Source organism: Ascaphus truei, chromosome 1, assembly GCF_040206685.1.
Source record: "Ascaphus truei isolate aAscTru1 chromosome 1, aAscTru1.hap1, whole genome shotgun sequence".
In the NCBI taxonomy this organism is placed as follows: Eukaryota; Metazoa; Chordata; class Amphibia; order Anura; family Ascaphidae; genus Ascaphus; species Ascaphus truei.
Window position 1 is genome coordinate 353,652,197 of NC_134483.1, and position 21,015 is coordinate 353,673,211.

Genomic DNA, 21,015 nt, shown 5'->3' on the forward strand with positions numbered 1-21,015 from the left:
CCCCACTCTCCTTTGTAGTCCTGGTCTTGTTGTTGTGTTGTCTTGTTGTCTCCCCATCATGTGGTCTGTTCTATGTCGTACGTCCCGGACAGACTGTCGTTGATATTCTTTTTTATGTACTGCACCGACACACTTTATTCGAGCAAATACCCGGTATGTACCTGGCAGATACCTGGAATGCGCCACTCCTCACCTCTGACAAGCCCCGTTGCGTTTGCCTTCCCAGCCTGGGTTCATGCCTGGCTGATGGGCGGCTGATCTGTTAAATGATAATGATTAGGATTTAATAGGCTGCAATGCTTCGCGTGCCTACCAGATGGCATAAATTCATGAATTGTAATGCAGTATATATATATATACTGTGCAGTTTTGCAGCCAGCGGGAATAAAATGCTTCAATCCCTGCTTGGAAAATACCTCAATGCACTCGGGCAGAAAACAGTCACAAACCTCAATACACCCGGGTATACCCGAATTCGTGGGACTAGCCGAGCTCGAATAAAGTGTGTCGCCAGTGTATATAAAAACCAATAAAAAGAAAGTTTAAAAAAAATAAATACATAAATCGGCCACTAAGCCCCCTGGAAGGCCCATTATTTCCGCCAGAGGATCTCTGTGCCATCCGCTCTCTCAGTTTATTGATTTTTTTCTTCAGCCTATGGTCATTGGCATGAGCTCTTATGTTAAAGATACCACCGATTTCATTTTACAGATTGGAGATATTAAATTGGAAAAAATGGATTACATTCTAGTTACTCTTGACGTTGGTAGTTTGTACACCAATATACCTCATAAAGAGGGTTTAGATGCTGTCAGATCTAAGTTTAGGGCCTATACATCACATATGGGTCCACCAGTGGAATTTTTATTGTTGCTTATGGAAGTCATCATAAACAAAAATTACTTTAGATTCGAGAGAAATACGTTTTTGCAGCTCAGTGGTACTAATATGGCCCCCGCCTATGCTAATTTGTATATGGATATATGTGAACACACCCATATTTTACATGATGCTCCCCATGCAGGATGTATCAAAAAATATCTACGATACATAGATGATATCTTTTTAATATGGGACGGGCCAGAGTCTGCGCTCTTAGAATTTATTGAATATCTGAATCAAATTCCATCTACGATTAGATTTACAGCACAATTCAGCAACACTGAGATCTCTTTTCTTGACACCATTGTATACAAGGCCAAGGAGGCCTGGCTACTAGACTTTATCATAATGATACGGACAGAAATACACTTTAGTACGCTACCAGCCATCATCCAACACCACTCAAGAAGGGACTTCCTTTTTCCCAATTACTTAGAGTGAAGAGGATTATCTCAAATCCAGATGAAGTGGAACCTGCACTTTTGGATACGGCACAGCGTTTTCGTGATAGGGGCTATGGTCATAAAGACATAGAAGATGCCCTTAAAAAAGTAAGATGCATTGACAGAGAAGTTTTGTTACAACCACACGACAACAAATCCACGCAGGCATGATGTCACTTTGTCAGCACTTTTTCCACCGCATCTAATCGTATTAAACGCAGCATATATAAAAACTGGCATATTTTATCTAATGATAATAGAATTGGAACAATCTGCAAAAATCCCCCTTTGCTCTGTTATAAACGGGGCCGGAATTTAGGGGATATGCTGACGCAACCAGACCCGGTCGACAAGTATGCACTTGCTAAATCTTGGCTTAATAGAAAACCTGGATCATATCGTTGCCATGGATGCACCAATTGTGGTTTTATGCAAACAGGTTCCAGTTACTCTCACCCTCATAGTGGGGCTCAAATCAGGGTCAAACATTTTCTCAACTGTGAATCGCGCTTTGTTGTTTACATGATCAAATGCCCCTACGGCCTTCACTACGTGGGCAAAACCTCACGTATGTTAAAAGAAAGGATCGCGATCCATTGTTCTACTATCAGAAAGGCATTGAACAGTACTGATGATAACACTGAGCTTAAATATCTGCCTGTTGCTAGACACTTTAGAGAAATGCGGCATTCTTTGGCCACTATGCGCTGTATGCCCATTCTTCAAGTGCAGCCACCGACACGAGGTGGTGACAGAAATAAGATACTTTTGCACCAAGAAGCAAGATTAATTTATGAGTTTAAGACTATTTCACCATATGGACTTAACGAGGACCTAAAGCTGGGCTGTTTTTTGTAAAATTGTTTATTATTTTTGTAGCATTTTATTGCATATGATCACCACAGTACTGTTTAGTTCTTTCCATGTTCCCCCTCCCTGTATGTTTTATTTCATTCACATTCTTCACACTTTGGTGTCTTTATCACTTGGTGACCCTGGTCTGACATCTATCAGTATTACATCATACAGGCTGGCATGGAGTTAGCACTGAGTGTTATGATGTCCATTGTTGAGAGATATTCTTGTCTTTTTAAAGTTATGTATATACCACGTTCACATATTTTACCCAGTGTGCTCTTAGTTCAATTTTTTGTATTAGTATAGCTAGTATGCTTAAGATTGCATGGATATTTTGTTAGTATCTAATCTGCATATTCTTGTGTATTATCAGAGACATTGTGGCTCAGTATTTATACATAGATACCCATGTAGTGGGCAGCGAATATTGTGATGGTTGAGGTGTGCATTGTATGGATCCTTTAAATAGTTACATTATGTGCCAACTGCGGTATTTATTGTATTAACAGTTATTGTTATTGAGACAAATCCCTAGAGGGAATATTCATTTATGTGGTTGGTTCAGTGCCATCGGGACAGATTGCGTATGAATACCTCCCCTCATCACTATAAACGCTGTCGGGTTGTTAGGGGCTAGGCGTAGAAGCTCATGTGAGGTCTTACAGGGAGGATTTATTCATGTGATTTGTGTGGTGAGATCGGGACAGATTGCATGCATACACCTCCCCTCATCACCATGGACGCCGTCGGGTTGCTAGTGGCCAAGCGTAGAGGCGCATGCGCGGTCTGAGAGAGGATTTATTTATTTATTTATGCGACGTGATCATGATAGAATGCGTGCGCATACCTCCCCTCATCACCATAGACGCTGTCGGGTTGCAAGTGGCCGTTTACAGAGGCGCATGCGCGGCCTTAGAGAGAGGATCCTGTTATGTTGTTACTGCAGCACGATCGGGACTCACTACATGCGCGCACCTTTCCCTAACACCACAGACGCTGTCGGGTTGCCAACAGCAAGGCATAGAAGCGCATGCACGGTTCCTAACTATACATATTATGTTCTAACTGATGGGAGTTCCCTTCGGGTTGCTATATACGCGATCTGGTTGCCCAGTGATGTCACAACATAGACGACAGGGTTATATCATATGACTATGCCTGCCAGGCTCTAGATGCCGGGATTCCATTGGTGCTGGTTAGCATGGGCGTCCGCAGGGGGGGGGGGCAAGGGGGGGCGCTTGCCCCCCCCTGGATCCTCGCAGTCGCAGCATTAATTTAATAAAATATGCTGAGGGAGGAAGAGGCAGCTGAGCCGCGGCCCGGGATTGGATGGGAGGCGGGACTAGCAGCAGTCACGCAGGGGTGGGGGCCGCCACGTGCTCTCCCGCGCTGACCGCTGTAACTCCCCATCCGGACCGGCACCCAGACTCTCCCTCTGGCCCTGCTCCCTCGTGCACCCCGGCAGACTGCAGTGTGGCCGCATTATCGCATAAGGTAGGGAGTGGGACACGTGGGACCAGGGAGAGATGGCATGGAGATGCGGGGGAGAGACTGAGATTGGGGGGGCAATTTGGCAAAGAAGCTTGGGGGGGGGGGGCGAGGGAGATTGGGGGTGGGGGGAGGTTGGGGGGGCAAAGAAGCTTGGGGGGGGGGCGAGGGAGATTGAGAGATGGGAGATGCAGAGAGGGGGGGGGGGGAGAGATGGGAGATGCAGGGTGGGAGAGATGGGGAGATGCAGGGGGGGAGAGATGGGAGATGCAGGGGGGGAGAGATGGGAGATGCAGAGGGGGGGGAGAGATGGGAGATGCAGAGGGGGGGGGAGAGATGTGAGATGCAGGGGGGGAGAGATGTGAGATGCAGGGGGGGAGAGATGTGAGATGCAGGGGGGGGAGAGATGGGAGATGCAGAGGGGGGGGGGAGATGCAGAGGGGGGGAGAGATGGGAGATGCAGAGGGGGGAGAGATGGGAGATGCAGAGGGGGGGGGGAGAGATGGGAGATGCAGAGGGGGGGGAGAGATGGGAGATGCAGAGGGGGGGGAGAGATGGGAGATGCAGAGGGGGGGAGAGATGGGAGATGCAGGGGGGGGAGAGATGGGAGATGGGGGGGGGGGAAGATGGGAGATGCAGGGGGGGGGAGAGATGGGAGATGCAGAGGGGGGGGGAGAGATGGGAGATGCAGAGGGGGGGGGAGAGATGGGAGATGCAGGGGGGGAGAGATGGGAGATGCAGAGGGGGGGAGAGATGTGAGATGACGGGGGGGAGAGAGATGGGAGATGCAGAGGGGGGGGAGAGTGTTTGTATGTGTATATGTGTATGTGTCAAATATAATAAATAAAAATATTTTTTATTTGCAATGGTTTTTTATTTTATTTAAAAAATACATTATACACACGCATACACACGCAAACACACGCATAAAAACACACACACAACACACATGCAGGGGGGGAGAGATGGGAGATGCAGAGGGGGGGGGGAGAGATGGGAGATGCAGAGGGGGAGGAGAGAGATGGGAGATGCAGAGGGGGGGAGAGAGATGTGAGATGCAGGGGGGGGGGAGATGGGAGATGCAGGGGGGGAGAGATGGGAGATGCAGAGGGGGGGAGAGATGTGAGATGCAGGGGGGGGGAGAGATGGGAGATGACGGGCGGGGGAGAGAGATGGGAGATGGTATTTAGAGGAACCCCAGCAGTGAGACCCGGAAGTGAGTCAGTGAGATCTTCCGGTGTCTGCTGCCAGGGCCCAAGATGGCTTTCCCTCCACCCATGCTCCACCGTGCCAGGTAGTGTCCATAATGGGGTGAGAGAGACACAGAATAGGGAGAGAGATGAGAGAGAGAGACACAGAATAGGGAGAGAGAGACACACGCAGAATAGGGAGAAAGAGAGAGACACAGAATAGGGAGAGATAGAGAGACACAGAATAGGGAGAGAGACACAGAATAGGGAGAGAGAGACACGCAGAATAGGGAGAGAGAGAGAGACACAGAATAGGGAGAGATAGAGAGACACAGAATAGGGAGAGAGAGACACACAGAATAGGGAGAGAGACACCGAATAGGGAGAGATAGAGAGACACAGAATAGGGAGAGAGAGCGACACAGAATAGGGAGAGAGAGAGAGACACGCAGAATAGGGAGAGAGACAGCATGGGGGGGAGAGAGAGAGACACGGCATGGGGACAGAGAGACACAGCAGATAATGGGGGAGAGACAGAATGGGAAGGGGGCAGAGAACGGAGGGAGGGATGGGGATATAGGGAGAAAGAGAATGGGAGTGTGGGGGGCAGAGAGAATGGAGGGTGGGAGGGAGAGAATGTGGGGGGAGGGTGAGAGAATGGGGAGGGTGAGAGAATGGGGGTTGGGGGAGGGTGAGAGGATGGGGGTTTGGGTGGAGGGTGAGAGAGAATTTGGGGGGGTGGGGGCTTAGAGGAATGGGGAGTGAGAAGGGGGACAGAGGGGCGGAGAGGCATAAAGGGGAAGGGGCGCAGTTGATGATGTAATTTGTTTTATTAATTTTTTTTTCATGTGTCCCGGTTTTTATTTTTGTTAATCTGGTCACCCTACTTAAAGGGATCCCATAAGTGTTTTTGTGTGTGTGTATATATTATTTTATTTATTTATTTTAAATATCAAGGTATAAGATAACATTTGTTATTTGGGCTCTGTAAATGAGATTGGTGTTTGTTTTGTGTTAACAGCCCCTCTGGCAGGATCTGGAAGTCGTCAGTGTCTGGCGTGATAACAGCAGCCTGCTTCCGAGTTGACCACAGGGTAAAGGTAGAAGCAGCCCGGACCGTCTGTCTTCGTCTCCCACATACAGCGCGAGTAGTAGGTTCAGGCACACGTGGCGATAGTCCCGGGCGCGGTCTGCTCAAACGCTGCACAGCGTGAGGAATCAGTCCCGGTAGGCGCGCGCCAATGACTCGCGCTGTATGTGGGAGACGAAGACAGACGGTCCGGGCTGCTTCTACCTTTACCCTGTGGTCAACTCGGAAGCAGGCTGCTGTTTTCACGCCAGACGCTGACGACTTCCAGATCCAGTGGGGGACAGGCCAAGCTGCAACCTCCTTGCCATCCACCTTGCTGTGTGGTAACTCTCGTGGGGGGTAACACGCAAATGCGAATGTTATATATTTTAAATGTACGCACAATACTTACCATTTTCATTTAAATATCAAGTTTGATATACTTCACTATTTTTAAATTTGCTTGAAAATTCACCATTTGCCCACTTTTTTTTCAAAATTTTCTCGGGGGGGGGGGAGGGAAACCCCCTTATGCTGGTCGGGCTCGCACGCCACGGTGCACTCACCACCACTTTCACGCCGGGCACTGGCCGTTAAAATTATGCCCCCCCCTGAAAAAATTTCTGCGGACGCCCATGCTGGTTAGTATTAGTATTTTTTATTGGCTGCAATATGAAGTGGGTTGTACCTGGGACTGCAATTTGGGTTTTCATCATTGGTTTCAGGTGATTTTATGTATGGGATTAGGGGTATATATGGGTGCTTGTATCAGTCACTTGTGCACTGCCCTGAGGAAGGTCCCTCTACGAGGACCGAAACGTTGGCGGCCCTGTGTTTCGCAATACACATTTTTGAATCATCATTGCGGTGTGCTGTCTTTTTGTCATCAGGATCCCCCTGGTTACTACACGTCTATATATATTGTGATGCTGACACCACATTGCAGTCTCTTTTATCCCAAATGAGGCAGGAAACACTGTATATATTTATACTTGGGTTTATTTACAGGGATAAATAATATGAATAGGCCAACCGTCCTTTTAAGAAAAACCAAATAATAAAATCAAATCCTATTTCCATTAGGAAAGCTAACTGACTTCTCGGCTCCAACCCTTACTAACCCGGCTGCCAGCTAAGCCAGTTGTCAGCCCAAAACATGCCCTAGCATAAGCAACAAGGTAACAGCAGTCTTTGTAAACAATAGAAAGGGTTGTGCTTATCTTAGTCCATCTGGTGATGTCCCTGCTTCAGCACAGTCTATCGTCCTTCCTTCTTCTCTTTGGGATTCCACCCCACGGGAGCTCAGGGAAACTCCTGTGTTCTTCTGTAACCAGCCGTCACAGCTTCAGCACAGCTCTCTCAGCAGTGTCTCTCAGCAGTGTCTCACAGTTCTTTAGCCAGCTCCTGGTTGCTGGGAAGATCCTCTGTCTCCCCCCTTCTCTGGGGAAAACTGTCTCTCAGTGCCTTGCTGCTTCCATACTCTTAAGGCACTCCCTGATTAATCAGCCAGCAGGTGAGCAGTCATGCCCGAGAGGATTAACGCTCTGTGGTGAAAAAGTCCAATAGCTGCTCCATTCAACGCCTAGAGGACAGTGATGGCTCCACATATCCCTCACCCCAGCGAAACATTATCCTGTGAGCGGCCTGTGCACTATTCCTGTGCACCCACCTCTTTGTCAGACTTCGGCCCTTCCCTCCCCCCTTTTTTTTTCTTGCCTTCCAATTTAGGTATTTTCTTTTTGGGGTAATTACCAGGCCACCTGGGCCTGAAGACTGGTACCTCACTATCTCCTTGTCTTGTACCAGTTTCAGTTTAAGGTTTGTGCTCCGCTTTTGTTGTGTCTCTTCTTGCAAAGGTTCCTGAGCATCCGGCTGTCTATTAGTCCTCTCTGCCAGGACTCTACGCCACTCTGTGACCTTGATCTGCAAATCCTGACGATGCATCTCTGTCTTTTCCCTCTTGTGCTCAGAGTTTCCCTTACTCTGTAGAAGAGCCTTGACCTTGGTCAGCTCATTGCATACACTTGCCAGTGACTGTTTGGCCTTTTCCTGTGAAGACAGCAACTCCGCTTTAGCGGTGATGGCTTTTGGACCTTTTTCCATCAGCATACCTTCAGTGTTGGGTTTCACATCATTTATCTTCAGAACTTCAATTTGGGTGGGGGTCTTTTTAACCCCAAGTGCACCCCATGATGCCTCTCTTTTACAGTCGACAGACTCGTAGGCTTGGGCCTGTCTTTCTTGTCCCCTTAACTTACTCCATTGGGAGTGTTGCTGAACAAACTGTGAGGTCTTTCTCATCTTACAAACATGGACACTCTTTAGTCCCATTCTCGAATGTCTCTTCACAGCGGCTGCCTTCCTTGCAAGGAATCCACTATGGGTCCCATAGTACAACTGGCTTCTTACTGTGCTACTACATAGCACCTTGGTCTTCCCATCCCGTGCCTTGTGAAAAGTAGACTGTAACACTGCAACGGTATTTCAGTCACGCTTCCTGGTGCGCCTCACTTGCTTTATCTCTACCACCCTTTTTCCCATGGACTGCTTCTGTGACCAAAGGGTCTGTCTTGGGGGTATAACCTCTTTCTCCAACTTCAGCTGAGGAATCTCCTGCTGGGCAGCATTAGAGTCCAACGTAGCATCCTGCTCAGTCTTCAGAGCCTCGAGTATCTCATCCAGGTCACGCTTTTGTTTCTCTGCCAACTTGCGGCCAGCACGCTCAGACTCCAGGTCCTTCCTCAGGTCATGAAGCTGTCCTTCTGCATTTCTTTTTTCACTCAGTGCAGCTGCCAGTTCATCTTCTTTGGCGTCGAGTCGCGATTCCACATCTCCTAGCTGGTTCAGCGCAAGTCTTAAATCTGTTTCTTTTCCTCTATTTCTGACCTGCAACTGCCAGTGCTCCTCCCTTGTCCAGCTCCAGCTGCAGTCGGGCCATCTCATTGGCCGTTTGGTCCAGAAGCTTGCGGGTATCAGCCATCTCGGTTTCATAGCGCAATGTCAGGCAAGCCACCTGATGGACGGTCACCTTCTCCCGCTCGGCGAGCTGCATCTTGCGCTCAGCAACCTGCGTTTGCAGCTCTTCAATTTGATCCTGCAAGTCCCCTCTCAGGGCCTTCACCTCTTCCTGGTGCTTGCTCTGGGCCTGCGTCAGCGCCTCTTTCATCTTTTGGAGCTCTGCAGTTTTGTCGCCAGTATCGCCGTTGCTTCTGTCTTCCAGGCTTCTTTCTCCTTGGCATACTGACTCATGGAGATGGAGTTGCCTCTCTGCTTCTCCAGCTCTTGCTCCAGTCTCTGGACCTTCTCGCACTCCCTCTCATACAGAATCACCTGGCTTCCCAGCTCTGCCCCTAGCGATGCTCTTGTGGCGTACAGCGTGGCCCTCAGCTCCTCATGCTGTTCTGTGGGGACATACTGGGTACTCAGCCGTTCCTGTAGCACTTGCTGCTTCTCCTTGGCCGCTTGCAGACTTGCATGTAGCTCTTGCAGCTGGCTCTGCCATAAGTGCGTTGCCTGTGTGTACTGCTCCAGAGAGACACATTGCATCCTCTCTGCAGTCTGCAGTGCTTCCTGCACCTCTAGCTTTTCCTGGATCAATTGCTTCTCCACTTTCCCTGCTTGGTGGAGCTTCTTATCACCTTTACTGATTTGATCAGTCAAGTCTGAATTTTTCTGTGTCAGACTTACATTCTCCTTCTTTACAGTCTCTAAATCCCTCAGGGCATTCTCGTGGGTTTCCTTCAACATATCCAGCTCTGTGTTTAGACTGTGGCCCTCTTGGTGTGAGTGTTCCACCTCTGTGCTGAGAGCGTGAACCTCTTGTGGAGCCTTCCCATATTTCTGTTTGAGGTTAGCAATCAGTTTGTCCGATTTGTTCTGCTTTTCCTCCATGGTAGCAATTGAGGCGTTGGCATTTTCCAGAATAGTCGTCACCTCCTCCAACTCACTCCGTAAGAGACGCTCTGTTTTCTCCAAAGCCGCGTACCCTTGTAAAGCTGGGAGTATACACCTCTGTAACTCGGCGTTCACTTCTCGCTCCTTATTGTTAGATTCTCGCTCCTTCATCAATCCCTGCAACAGGACTTCATAATCATGGCGGGCAGTTTGGAGTTCAGAAATTAAAGCCTCTTTATCCTGGATCAAGGATTCGGCATCCCTTTGCTCCTCCTTTTCATTTGCCACCGTTCCCATGACAATTCTGCCGGTCACTCTGGTCTGCAGCACATCTCGGCGCCTTTCGGACATATGTCCTGACAGCGCAGATTCAGGTGGTTCGGTCACTTCCTCTGTGACTTGAGGAACAGGTTTCTTTTTCTTCTTCTTTCTTTTTGTTTTATTAGCTCCAGAGACATCAGTAGTACTGAGCACATACTCTCTCTCATTATCACCGTCATCATCATCATCGTCATCACCATCCTGCCTGAAGGGACAGTCTTTGGTATGGTTCAGCTTTTCACACCATAAACATCTCTGGTGCGGCTCCTTTTGCGGGACCACGCCAGGATACCCATTCCTGAAAAGACATTGTTTTGTGTGGCCAGGCATATTACACATGAAACACATTGTATCCTCCATTTTCTACCTTTAGGTGAATTCTTCAACTTGAACTACTGGAGGCGCTATTTCATTTACACACAGCACTTGCTAGCTGCAATTTCACTCGCTTCAGCAAAAAGCATCAACTTTACATACAGCACTGCAATCCTTTTCATACCCGACCGGCAAACTTTACACTTTCTTCAGAATTTTTTTTCTTCTTCTGCTTGAGTTCAGCACCTTAACATATCTTCTGACCTCTGGGTGCTATTGCATCCACACTTTGCTGTAAGCACAACTGATCACTCATAGTGGGACAGGCCTTGCTTGCTTTTTACTTCAGTTGGGTGGCCATTTTAAATCCCCGCATTTATCTTCAAACCCACAGTTTCCGCTGCTTGGTGCCTTAGGGACTGCCCGCATTCTCCACCATATTGTGATGCTGACACCACATTGCAGTCTCTTTTATCCCAAATGAGGCAGGAAACACTGTATATCTTTATACTTGGGGTTTATTTACAGGGATAAATAATATGAATAGGCCAACCGTCCTTTTAAGAAAAACCAAATAATAAAATCATTCCTATTTCCATTAGGAAAGCTAACTGACTTCTCGGCTCCAACCCTTACTAACCCGGCTGCCAGCTAAGCCAGTTGTCAGCCCAAAACATGCCCTAGCATAAGCAATAAGGTAACAGCAGTCTTTGTAAACAATAGAAAGGGTTGTGCTTATCTTAGTCCATCTGGTGATGTCCCTGCTTCAGCACAGTCTATCGTCCTCCCTTCTTCTCTTTGGAATTCCACCCCACGGGAGCTCAGGGAAACTCCTGTGTTCCTCTGTAATCAGCCGTCACAGCTTCAGCACAGCTCTCTCAGCAGTGTCTCTCAGCAGTGTCTCACACTTCTTTAGCCAGCTCCTGGTTGCTGGGAAGATCCTCTGTCTCCCCCCTTCTCTGTGGAAAATTGTCTCTCAGTGCCTTGCTGCTTCCATACTCTTAAGGCACTACCTGATTAATCAGCCAGCAGGTGAGCAGTCATGCCAGAGAGGATTAACTCTCTGTGGTGAAAAAGTCTCTGTGGTGAAAAAATCTCTGTGGTGAAAAGTCCAATAGCTGCTCCATTCAACACCTAGAGGACAGTGACGGCACCACAATATATATATATATCTCCAATAAGTAATTTATTTATTACATTGTATATATATAAAAAATATGTAAAAAGCGGCACGCTTTTCTGCCCAATGAACGAACAAATCTCTGATTATCCATGTGCACGCGGCAACATAACATAAATATGTCAGAGGTGAAAATAAGAAAAACAACACCTAAACTACAGCCATCTTACCATAGCTACAGTAGCGGTTCAACTCCCAATGCCAGATACTTTGTATTACGTCCGCTCCTAAACCAGCCAGAGCTGCCTCAGTTGCCACCCCTATGCGGAAGGAGAGGGTGCCAAACTGGGAACTGTCAAACCCAAAACTCGCTAGGCATAATTGGACTGCTCACTGCAATTGAAAGCCAAGTAGGGCCTCACCACTGGCATGTACAAACAATGTGCTCAGGATAGGAGGTCTAACCTCCATGTACACACTATTCTCATGGCCAGGCATATCGGGCTATTAAACAAGCCCCTCTACGTGACCAAAGCACTACGGTTCAGCTGGTCAAATTTTGTATGACGCATCAAAAGCCAAGGAACCAAGCTCCATGAACCACATTGTCAACTAACAAATTACCCCATCCCCATTTGGTTGCGCAAACTAGCTTGCTTATGCGCAAAGTCCCAAAAAATTTCAAAACGAAGGCTTAATTAAATAACTTTTGCCTCAAACTGAAACACACACACACCTTCCCAGTCGTCTAGACAGGACTTTCAAGCACATAATGGGGGACCAGCTTCCTGGCATTCTAAACTGTTGAAACCTTCGTCACTAGTAGGATCCTGTAAGGAGAATGGCGTTTTGTGTTTCTGATGGCCTAGGTGTGTATTGGGTTAACTTTTTGTCTCTCATTAAAATGTCTGAAAATAAGTTGCTTTTGCTGTAATATGCTTATTATGAAAGTACTAGTTTAGCTGGACTCCCCCATTTTCCATAGCTGGGCTGTTGGCTGGCTTCCTGAATGTGTTTCTTTTTAGATTTGTCCAGCACAGAAAATTAACAGACCTTCAACTGCGGCTGAACCAACTAGTATACTCAGTACTTCACGCAGTACAAACGTGATCACAGAAATACAACTAACAGGCCTAGATCTTAACTGATGTGGGGGTTCCCCTGGATGATATTGTCAAAGGAGACCAGGCAGTTTATACCTTTTTACCAGGATCATTCATTGAGCAAAACAGGATAGTGAAATAAATTGTAGTTTATGCGCTAAAAATCGCTTACACACAGTGAAACACAAAATACAGACAAAAAGCACACGTACAGTGGGTCTGGGGGTTGAAAACTAGACTCTCCTATGTGCAGGGAACTCTAAATAAGAGTTTTCCCCTGACCGGGACTTAGCTCGAAATCCTCTGGTTCCCAAATCGGTGTCAAGTTCCACACGCCACCGCTCCCTTCTCTTGTGAGAACTTGGACTTTTCTTGAACGGTGTTAGTACCAAACTCCTGGAACTAAAATCGGCTACCAACCCCAGCCATGACCGCTACGTTCGATTATTAGAACTTGGGTGCAAAAAGTGGGACTTAGAATATTTCAGGCAGGCTTTTCAGGCTCAAAATCGAAGCCAGTTGCTTTTTGCGAAGGAACAACTTTGAAAAGCCCACCCGCGCTCTTACTACTGGAGATCTACAATTTGATTGGCTCACGGCTTCTTATAGTAATTCTGAGCTTCATTCACAAAATAATGCAACCAATCACAGCATGGGAACTTTCTCAGTAGCCAATCAGAGCGAAGCCGGTATGGAAAGCCAGGTCTCTGGGAAATCTGGAATTGCCAAGGACATGCGCAAGTTTGCCACCTCTGTCCCATGCTATCTCCTGCCACCAACTGGATCAGGCTCCCCCAGGTCTGGCAGAACAAATGGCCACATGATCAAGAAGTGCAACAGAAGTGGCAGGATCCTCTGGCACTGAAGGGTTTCAAGTGGATTAGAAGCATAAAGTGACTCACAATGGGGGTTATTCACCTGAACGGCATCAACACACATTCAAGTAACTGGGGGGGGGGAGTAAGTCTTGCTCAGTTGCTTTAACCCTTAACGGAGATAGATGAATCTGGTGGTATGAATTGTTTGCAGACAGTCAATTTCACAGCGAATGTGGCATTTATTCACAGGCTCAAATGTTCGCGCCTTGGTTTCATTGTCATTGGGGTTATCTTTGCTCCCATTGAGGGCATAGGTAACCGCACTTGCAATCAATGGATGAATTGGCAAGTATTGGGGTTTGCATTGTGTTCTAATGTTTGGTAGTGAAGGTGAGGTGAAGGAGGTAGGTGAAGTTGGTATATAGCCCATGGTGGGTGTTTATGCATACCGGGTGGGTAGCTGTAGTAACCGCCATGGTAACGAAAGGGTTAACTCCTCCAGAAACCCTCCCGGTACGCATAAACAGCCAACACAGGCTACATAGCACCTTCACCCATGCCCTCTAGCCCCAATAAACCAGGCACTGGTATTTAACCCTTTCATTCCCTTAGCGGTTAGCCGCTAAGGTAATGAAGCATCATGTAAATTTATTTTTATTACATATGATGGAAGCAGGGTGTCTCCGGAGCTGGAATTAATGTTTGTCAGCTCAGGAGACTCCCGGCTTCAATCCGATGCAGTAAAAATATATATTTTTTTCTAAGTCACATCGTGGATTCCATCAGAAACTGCGAGCTGCTTGCAAGTTGCAGCCACAATGTGCATATCGAAGCTACCGGAATAGCGTGATATCTCTAGAAATGCGAGTTTGAGCATTTTTTGCGCTGCCGGCACGGTTTGTCTGTGCGGCAGGGCTACCGCTTGCGGAGAAGCACTTCTGAATAACTACACTTGCCAACTCGTTCGAGAAGTGCCCAAATTGCTCAATGAGTTACTTATCGAAGCTACTAGAATAGGCCCCTAAATGTGTACATATCTAGAATTCTAGTAGCTTTGATAACCAACTCATCGAGGATTTTGGACAGCTACCGCAAAATTTTGCTAAGTAACTATTCAGAAAGGCATTTTTTTGCGATTTTTTGCGCTCTTGGCCAAACATATCACACGGGAGCTGCGAAAAAGCTCAAACTTGCATTCTATCACAAAGTAACTATTCTGGTTCCAAAGAGATTATCGAAGCTCTGGAATTGCGAGTTTATCAAAGATTTACTTCGCCAGCTTAAGGGTGACGAGATGGGATCTGAGAGCAGGACTTAGAAAAAAATGCATTTTTACTGCATCGGATTGATGCCAGAAGTATCCAATGCAATAAAAATAGATTTCTAGCCAGCTTCATTACTTTAGTGACTAACCCTAAGGCAATGCAGGGGTTAACTGCCAGTGCCCGCTTTATTGTGGGTTGCTGGGGTCGGTGAAGGTGGTATTTGGCCCATGGTGGGTGTTTAGGCCTTGCGTGGGGGGTTACGGGAGGAGTTAACCCCTTCATTAATAGTGGTTAGTACCGCTAAGCTAATGAAGGGGTTAACCCCTCCCGCTACACACCCAGTAGCCAGAAACACTCACCATGGGCCAAATACCCCCTTTACCCACCCCCGCCGGCTGCACCTGCCTGTAAGAGATGTGCAGTAAGAGTGAGACTGAAACCTCTAACAGGTGATCGTGCGGCTTTAATTTTATTTTGACCAGTATGGAAGCAGGTGGTCTCCGGAGCTGGAGCTCATTCATTTCAAGCTTGGGGCCCGACCATGTGACTGCGTAATGCTAAAGACCCCAACAGTAGGATAAATGAATGAATGAATAACCAGATACTTGTGGGGGGGCCCCCTAAACATAAACTTGATAGAAGACAGGTACTGGGTTGCAGTCCCGGATGGTAAGCTCACTAATAAGTGACACTGTTGTTAACAATAACACCAGGAAGATTGAGCATTATAACACCCTATAACGTACCAAATGTCTTAATAAAGTCCTGAACAGGAAAACATGTAGCAAGCGATTGACTCACTCTGAGTGCTGCACAGTCCATGCGATCCAAAGGTGAGGGTCCCCAGGTGTGCTTCCGTCCAAGGGGTAGGCTAGTAGAAAAGGAGAAAAACTTGAAGAGCACTACTGTAGGTATCAAAAAAGTAGAAAGGAGGGTGCGTATCCCATAAAAAGATTATTTATTGGTCATGGAAAAACAGGGCAATGGAGAGCCCTACCAACGTGTCACGCTTCACAGAGCGCTTTCTCAAGGTATACATATCACAACTTTATTAACATATATATAGACACAAACTGACATAACCAGCCAATACTCACAGCTCACATGCGGTCCACCCACTTTGATTGCTAATGGTCTTCTACACCTAATCAGTATATTCAGACACAGAGACGACAGTGACTAACTCTGCCCCCAACTACCAATCCGGAGACATGCGTGGTCTAGCAACCCCCAGTAGTACACGCTTGCGCAGTAACCAAATGAGGGAGAGTCCTCAATGTCAATGGAGGCCGTGGGGCGTGGGGAGAGCGTGTCATCAAATGGCCTTACTGTATACCTCACTGGGGCTCTATGTGAGCGCGCTATCTGCGCTCTGCAAGACACTAGTCCCTCCCCGCAGTGGGAGCAGACACAGTGACCTCTGGACCATCGGTGGAGTGCGCTTGCACAATACCTACCGTCGCGTCAGATGCTCACAGAATACCCTAAGTGCGGGGTGGGAGAATAAAAAGCCAGAGCGCAGAATTATGCGCAGCAGAGGGTGAACACGTAGTGTGCTGTGAAATACAAACACATAACATTATTAAAATCAATAAACTTAAAATATATATTAACAAAGAAAACATATTTTTAGAACCCCCCTGTCTTAATCTCTTCTAAATGATGTTAATCGACCAGAACATCGAATATACATTCTTGTGTTTGTATTTCTTTCTACTCGCAGCAATGCTTGTTAAAATTTTTTCAAAGGATCTCAGCATGAAAATTAAGGAGATGTACACAAGCGGACAACGAATTGCAGATGTCCAACGCTGGTTAGCTGCTTCTGGCCTCGTTGTGCCATCAACCACCGTGTGCTATCATGCACACGGAAAAACCAAACAACGCACGAGAACACCAACGGTAACTAACGCGTAAGTATATTTATATAACTATATAATACAGTATACAGTGGCGGCCGCCAGTATCCTAACGCGGCCGCCACCGCGGGAATTTTAAAACTGTGGATGCGCGCGGCTTCTTTTTGGCCAGTTTCCCGCACCTCGGGCGCTTTCAATGATAAGCGCCATTAGCGCTTATCTGCTGATGCGGCCGCCGCGCAGGAAACTGCAATACAAAACGGAGAAAAGCCGCGCATTTATCCGGGTAAGCTTTAGAAAAAAGGCGGCCAAGACAGAATCTATTATTGTTTATATTGATGCATACTAATATAACTATATAGTATAGATCTATCTAATTTTATAGTTATTTCGGTATATTTATATAACTACAGTATATAATACAGTATATCTATTATTGTTTATATTGCTGCATATTAATAGAACTATATAGTATAGATCTATCTAATTTTATACTATTTTTTACTGTAAATGATGTGCTGTACTTGTGGCCTACTGCACTGTAACTTACCGGATTGTTGTTTTTCTGTACACTCTAGGGAGACAACTCTTCTGGTCAACAATATAAGTGAAGAGAATGATGAGAAGAGTGCCTTAAGGGTCAAATACACTATGCAGCAAAATCACAACCTCACTGTATCCGAGACCAGCATAAAGAAGATGAGATGCAGAATTGGATGGAAATATGAACGTGTGAGGTTAGTACTGGACAGTACAGGAGGTTAAAGTGTTGTTTAAGAAACTGTACTGTATAAAATTATTCCTTGTCACTACAGAGTGTACCCTATGATAAGGGACGTTAACAAGATCAAGAGAGTGGTCCAGGCCCAGGCATGGATCGACAGTGGAGAAACCTTCCAGGATTGCATCTTCACTGACGAGTCTACTGTATCGCTGGAGAGATTTGCCACCTTTGCATTCCACAAAAAAGGTTGCATATCTATGAAGCTGCGTCCAAAACACCCAGTGTGGGGTGCCATCTCTAGGTGTGGACCTGGATGCATCGTCATCTTTGAAGGTAAAATAAGTCACACGCTTTTGCCTTATGCACTGTACTGTACTATTGTGCAGTTTTTTGAGCACTTTTCTTTTCTTGTTATAGCAATCATGAATAAAGCTTTCTTCCAAGAGCAAATTGAGCCTGAGATTGTGGAATACATCACATGTGAGTTCCCGGATGGTCACCGTTTCTACCAGGACAACGATCCGAAGCATACCGCGTATACAGCGCATATTCTTGAGCGCGGTATCAACTGGGTGAAGATGCCAGCAGAGTAAGTGCGGTAACCGTGTCTCATTTTTTCCCATTTTTGACTGTGTAATGTACTGTATCTCTTTAACTAATTGTCCTTTTATTCCCCCTCCAATGACAGATCGCCAGACTTCAATCCTATCGAAATGGTCTGGCCTCAGCTGAAGGATCATATCTGAAAAGTCGTGAAACCCTCCATAAAGGATGAGTTGGCGCAAGGCATAATGAGTTTTTGGAACGATGTACTCACCGTGGAATGATGCAATAAATATATTGACCATATTGAGACTGTGTTGCCCATTGTGATGGCGCATAATGGGCAAGCATCAGGAAGGTAGTATGGTATAGTACTGTACTGTAGTATGGTAAGTACAGGCACACCAAGTACAGTACTGTATGATACAGGTAAATATGGCACAGATTTTTCCTTTCCTAAGAGAGCAGCACTAGCCATCTGGTTACAAAGTATTTAACAGCAGTCACAGTATACAGTAGTTCCAGTATAGACTAGTTTGACAGTACTAACTGCATACTGTAGTCCAATATGGAGTAACTATACAGTACACAATGCCATTATAAAGTATGCATATAACTGCACTAATTTTTTCTTTTCTTGTCTTTTCAGACTGGGGGAGAGGGGGGTATCGTGTAAAGTTTGTGAACTGTTTGTACAGTTAAGTGTACAGTATCTAAACTGCAGTCATGATGTACACAAAACCAATCCTCTCTCAATGAACTACTGTACTGTACACAGAATGAGGAAGAAGATAAAGACAGAAAAAATTATATTATTATATATATATTATTATATATGATATATTATTAATTAATATTATTATCAATGTGCATTATTCATGATTATCCACCGGCCCACAATTTTCAACTGACAGAAGAACTGAATAAAGACTGCAGTTTGTATTATTCATGATTATTTGTATATTTGTATTTTTTTCCTGATAAAATAAAATAAATATTTCTTTACATTCATGATAATCATAATCATTGACCCCCGCCCACCCCCTACACCAAAGAAAAAGAAAGAATGACAAAAAGTGGTAATTTACTGCACCAAAAACATGAATCAGATTATGTTTTTTTTAACTCTCAATTTCACAGTGCTGTGCAAATCAGATTTACATACACTGGCGACACACTTTATTCGAGCTCGGCTAGTCCCACGAATTCGGGTATACCCGGGTGTATTGAGGTTTGTGACTGTTTTCTGCCCGAGTGCATTGGGTTATTTTTCAGGCAGGGATTGAAGCATTTTATTCCCGCTGGCTGCAATACTGCACAGTATATATATATATATACTGCATTACAATTCATGAATTTATGCCATCTGGTAGACACGCGAAGCATTGCAGCCTATTAAATCCTAATCATTATCATTTAACAGATCAGCCACCCGTCAGCCAGGCATGAACCCAGGCTGGGAAGGCAAACGCAACGGGGCTTGTCAGAGGTGAGGAGCGGCGCATTCCAGGTATCTGCCAGGTACATACTGGGTATTTGCTCGAATAAAGTGTGTCGGTGCAGTATCAAATTCGAGAAGGGATTATCACAAGCATTACCGTAAACAAAGCCTCAAGGGGTTGGGGTGTGGATGGGTGAGTCACGCGCAGTAATCATCAGCTAGATCCCTTCCCAAAGAGGATTACAGAGAGGTGACTCAAAGCCAATAATAGGAAAATTAATGAATGGTTTTGAGGATTACACGCAGGTGCAGAGAGGTGATGCTCGGCTAAGGATGATTAAAAGCACAATGACAAGCTTTAGAAACGGAATGGTTCTGGAGAGGTGTCGATAAGAGGTTCAAATCCTTGAGCGAGCCTTGTGTGTGTGAGTGGGGGAGGGGGGTACAGGGTACAGCTGCATGAAGGATTAGCTGTACTGTAGTTAAAAGAAATGACATATTTTCAAAAGGCAGGTCATCATAATAATTTGAACGCCACACCCCTAAATACATAAAAAGCACACAAATCAACCACGTGCAGTCAAATACACAGTGTCGCAGTCAAAAGCTACAGCACAGATTGAATATCGTAATATCAAAATGGTTTAGGCAAGCTTGGGGAAAAAATAAAAAATGACGAGAAAAAATGTTGTTTTTTTTTTGGTCACTCACTCTTGAACTTCGCAAGCAAGCAGCAGTGGTGAAGTTATAGATGCATGTGCAGTAACCATCAGCTACAGCTGCGGCCGCCTTTACCCTAGTGCAGCCGCAGATGCATTTTTTTTTGTCCGGAGTGTATTGTGGTATTTTAGCGCTCGTAATATTAGCATTTTATTATCGCTGTCTGCAATACCGTCTAAAAACTCAGGGGGGGCGTTCGCGAGCTGTTGTCTTCGAAGTCTAATACTTTAGCAGTTCAACCTTCGTCAGTACACAGTCTGCGTGTGCGCATGCAGTAATTGTAAATTTGCATATTTATACATGCATTTGCAGTGCTGTATGTCTCATTTGAAAATCGTTGAAATGCATAGGCGTGTACAGTACTGTAACAGTATCACATTTAGGCATATACAGCGCTCTCCCCTCTCTCGCCCCAGCACACACACAGGATAATTTACTGCACTGCAGTATTTCAACTTCTTATCTTATCTACAGTACAGTGCACCTCTCCCACACCATTCCTTTGAATGTGTGTCTCTCTGGTTTCAATCACATTCCTGCTTGATAGCTGATGATTACTGCGCATGCATCTGTAAGTTCACCACTGCTTGTTTGAGAAGTTCAAGAGTGAGTGACCAAAAAAAAAATATTTTTTTTCTCCTCATTTTTTATTTTTATTTTTTCCACAAGCCTGCCTAAACCATCTTGATATTACGATAATCAATATGTGCTGTAGCTTTTGACTGTGACACTGTGCGTTTGACTGCACATGGTTGATTTGTGTGCTGTTTATGTATTTGGGGGTGTAGGGATCACATTGTTATGATGACCTGCCTTTTGAAAATATGCCATTTCTTTGAAATGCAGTACAGCTAATCCTTCATGCAGCTTTACCCTGTACCCCCCTCCCCCACGCACACACACAAGGCTCACTCAAGGATTTGAACCTCTTATCCACACCTCTCCAGAGCCATTCCGTCCCT

The 21,015-nt window shown here is 45.9% G+C and overlaps 1 protein-coding gene across 1 annotated transcript in view; it reads left to right on the plus strand.

The window, feature by feature from the left end:
* Window positions 1-3,043: 3,043 nt before the first annotated feature.
* The window catches only part of LOC142499723 (NADP-dependent alcohol dehydrogenase-like), an 89,297-nt gene continuing 71,325 nt past the window's right edge, over window positions 3,044-21,015 (plus strand). Inside the window, exon 1 of the mRNA XM_075609529.1 lies at window positions 3,044-3,677. Within this exon, the coding sequence (XP_075465644.1) occupies window positions 3,513-3,677 (165 nt within the window). The 5' untranslated portion in view covers window positions 3,044-3,512. The remainder of the gene's footprint in view (window positions 3,678-21,015) is intronic.